This window comes from Theobroma cacao, chromosome 4, assembly GCF_000208745.1.
Source record: "Theobroma cacao cultivar B97-61/B2 chromosome 4, Criollo_cocoa_genome_V2, whole genome shotgun sequence".
Taxonomy (NCBI): domain Eukaryota; kingdom Viridiplantae; phylum Streptophyta; class Magnoliopsida; order Malvales; family Malvaceae; genus Theobroma; species Theobroma cacao.
In genome coordinates this window covers 13,249,069-13,253,119 of record NC_030853.1, presented here as the reverse complement: position 1 = coordinate 13,253,119, position 4,051 = coordinate 13,249,069, and the positions used below count along the sequence as shown (strand labels likewise).

Genomic DNA, 4,051 nt, shown 5'->3' with positions numbered 1-4,051 from the left:
GTTCCAAACCTGTGTAGCTATAGGGCATTCCCACATGACATGCAAGAGAGACTCCTCGGAGTTATAGTGTTGGCATTTAGAAGCTAACTGGAAACCCTTGTTTTTCAACCGCGAATCAACTAGGATCCAATCCTGTAATAACCTCCATAGAAAAAAAGAAGTTGAAAGAGGAATGCATTTATGCCAAATTAAATTGAAAATAGGATTTACTGACTGTCGCTGTCGAACTATCTCCTAAGCAGACTTAGTAGTGAATTGGCTATCCGAGGTAGGAACCCAATATGCTCTATCATCACTGGGTAGATCGATCGGAATTTTTAAGATCTCTGCCACAACATCCTCCGGCAACACATCGTTCAACTTGCCCACATCCCATTTGCCATTATCATAGAAATAGTGTACTCTTGTCATAGATGATGCAAAGGATGTAAATCGATTAACCAATGGTGCTTCACCCATCCAACAGTCATGCCAGAAAAAGAACTCACCCTTACCAATCCACCATCTAATGTATTGCTCTGTAACCGGGCAGCTAGCTAACATCCGTTTCCATGTCTGTGAATCTTGGAGCTTCGGTTGTACATTCCTTGGAATTTGACCAACACAATATTTGCTCCGCATGAATTGCGTCCAAATGCTATTACAAGTTAAAAGCCTCCACCAAAGTTTCATGCTAAAGGCCTGCAACACATCACCTAGGCCTCTGATGTCAAGTCGTCCCTCATTAGATGGAAGAGTGATTTTATGCCACGAAGCCCAATGAATTTTTCTAGAACCTGCCGAACCTCCCCACAAAAAGTTGTTGAATAATCTGTCAATTCTTTCAATCACACAAATAGGAGGTTTGAGGACCTGGAGCAATAAATAGGTAGAGAAGATAATACACTACGTAATAGTGTTATTCACCCTCCTGGAGATAATACTTTGTTGTCCCATCCTGCTATACGGTCCTGGATCTTTGCAACCAAGTCATCAAAGAGCATTACCTTTTTTGGCCCTTTATAAAGAGGCACCCCCAAATAGGTGATAGGTAGGCATTTATGAATGAAACCAGTGACTTGAGAAATGATCTGGGTGCGATTGTTTGCCATATTTTGGTGAGTGATGAAGCAACTCTTTGCATGGTTAATTCGCTGTCCTGAAATCACCTCATAATCCTGCAAGAACAATAGAATTTTCTGCAAGGAGGATTTCGCACCATTAGTGAAAATAATGATATCATTTGCGAAAGCTAAGTGACTGACTGGCATAGAGCAGTCAGAAAGATAATGCAGAGAATGATACGTGGCAAACAAAGCATTCAACCCCCGAGACAAATATTTCGCAGCCAGTATAAATAATAACGGAGAGATGGAGTCGCCTTGTCGTAGCCCTCTTTCAGACTTGAAAAAGACCACAGTACCACCATTTATCAGTAAAGAAAACCAACAATTAGCGATGCACCGGCGAACCATGCCAATCCACTGAGAATTAAATCCAAACTGTTGAAGCATTCTATAAAGGAAGTCCCATTCAAGCCGGTCATACGCCTTCATCATATCCAACTTGAAAGCTACATTTCCCCCCCTTGACTTCCGGTCAATCTTTCCAATTAGTTCTTAAGCAAGAAGGATATTGTCGCTGATCAGTCTCCCCCCTACGAAGCCACTCTGATAATCTGTAATCATGGAAGGGAGCACCTTTGCAAGACAGTTAACAAGAATCTTAGTAATGATTTTATTTAAAACATTACAAAGACTTATCGGTCTGAAGTCACTCCATTTCGAGGCATTGTTAGTTTTGGGCAGCAACACAATAGATGTAGACGTTACTCCCCTTGGGAGGTCATCTCCATGAAAGAAGTCAACTACTGCATCCAGGATGTCACNATCAGGGTTTGACACAGGAGGTCATTGGCAATGATATCCCAACATTGTTGGTAGAAAAAAGAGGTGAATCCATCAGGGCCAGCAACACTGTCCTTATCAATATTGAAAACTGCCTTTTTTAGCTCCTTCATTGAAGGAACTGCACATAAACTAAGATTGTTATTCTCAGAAATAATAGCAGGAATCAACGAAGTATCAAATCTGGACATGTCACATGGTTCCTTTTTCATGAGGGAGGAAAAAAATTCCACTGCAGAAGACTTAACAACATCTGATTCTTCAATCCAACTCCCATCCGGGTTTTATATTTTGAAGATATGGCTTTTGATTCTCTTCTTCTTAACCCGCATGTGAAAAAATTTGGTGTTACGCTCACCCTCCACTAACCATTTAATTCCGGATTTTTGCTGCCAAAATAATTCTTCAACACTGAGCTGATGATTAAGCTGGGCATAGGCTTTATTCATGGTAGCTCGATTCTCCATTGACTACTCTTGTTGAAAAATTATTTCGCAATTTGCAGCTCTTTGTTCTGCCACCTTCAAATTATGGAATATGTCTCCGAAAACCTCCTTATTCCACCATTTCAGAGCTTGTTTTAGACGTCGTTGCTTCACCCAGAAAGCTTGTAGTCTAGAGCCAACAATGGAGGAAGTCCAATTCTGTTCCACGAACTTTTTGAAACCATGGTGGAGGACCCAAGCATGCAGGAATCTAAAAGATGAAGGCATTCTATCCTGGTTCTTAGAGCAGGAAATCAACAATGGACAATGGTCTAAGCCGTCCCTATTCAGGTGCTGTATACGTGTAGAAGCAAAAAAGTATGCCCAATGATGATTATAAGTCATTCTGTCCAACCGTTGAAACATACGGTTATTAGTCCAAGTGAATGAGTTTCCTTCATAGCCACCATCCATTAATCCACAATCAAGCAAAGTAGTAGCAAAATCTTCCATAGAACCTGCATGTGGCATAGCTCCGTTCAACCGTTCCACACTATGTAAAATGGCATTGAAATCACCCCCAACTATCCACGGTGAATGAATATTAATTGCCAAGCTCCTCAAGCAATCCCAAAGAACTAATTTCTCTGACCTGGTACATTTTGCATAGATGAAGGATGCTAACAGAGGGACTTCCAACCATGGCATGTTGAGTTTAACATGCAGACATTGAACGTGGTCCAACAACACTTCACAATTCAAATCAAAAGAATGAAACAACCATATCTTCTGGGAGCAGTTCTTGAAGACTCTTTCAAAACCCAATTTTCTGCGAATAAATTCTGCTTTTGAAGCATCCACCATTGGCTCCAATATTACTAAAATTTTAATTTTATGCAGTAACTGTAATTTCTTGATCCTTCTGTGGATTACCGCACTAGAAATACCCCTTACATTCCACACCAGTGCACTAATCATGATCGGGTTCTAGTTGCATAACTTACAGAGATGGAATCCTCATTAGAGATTCCATCATTTTCTCCCATTTCCACTGCTTCCTCTGAGGCCAGACTGATTATTTTCCCAATTGATGCTGCAGTATCTGAATGTCTCCTGTGTTTCGCCAATGGATGCACTTCCATCTCCAAAAAGTGGGTATCCGAGAGGGAAGGGATGACACTTATTTCTTTATTATACCTACATTTACCTGAGGTAGACTCTGAAGTGGGCGGATTAGTTTCATTTCCTTCCAGCCTTTCACTTGAAAAGGCTAGATTGAAAGCGACTCGAATATGTCCAGCTTGGTGTTGTGTTTGACTTTCACCTTCTCCTGCTATTGGACTGAACTCTCCACTCCCTTCTATCGTATCCACTGATATATTTTGGTCCCGCGTCCCACTTTTTGACATTTGTTGTTTCTTCTCTTGCCTCATCTCCTTTGCTTGGGCTAAAGGTTTTGCTTTATCATTTTTCTGTTGCAGCATCTCTTCATGCATAGTTAAGCTCAGCTCCCTCATATCCGTTGCCTGCTCTAATGGCTCTAAAAAATCATTTTTATAATGGTGATTTGTTCCTACACTTCCAGTTTTTTGCTGCGGTGTCCCTTCATGCATAGATAAAATATTTTTTAAGCGTTGACCTACACCGGCATGCCCATTTTTTTGTTGCTTCATCACTTCATGCATAGATAAATTCTGCTCCATTGTATCCTTATCTCTTTCTCTAATCACATGTTGAGGG

The 4,051-nt window shown here is 40.8% G+C and overlaps 1 protein-coding gene across 1 annotated transcript; it reads right to left on the bottom strand.

Moving 5' to 3' along the window:
• Nucleotides 2,357–3,175, bottom strand: LOC108661575. Its single transcript, XM_018119009.1, has one exon. It carries the CDS (start codon nucleotides 3,173–3,175, stop codon nucleotides 2,357–2,359), a length of 819 nt encoding a protein of 272 aa, XP_017974498.1.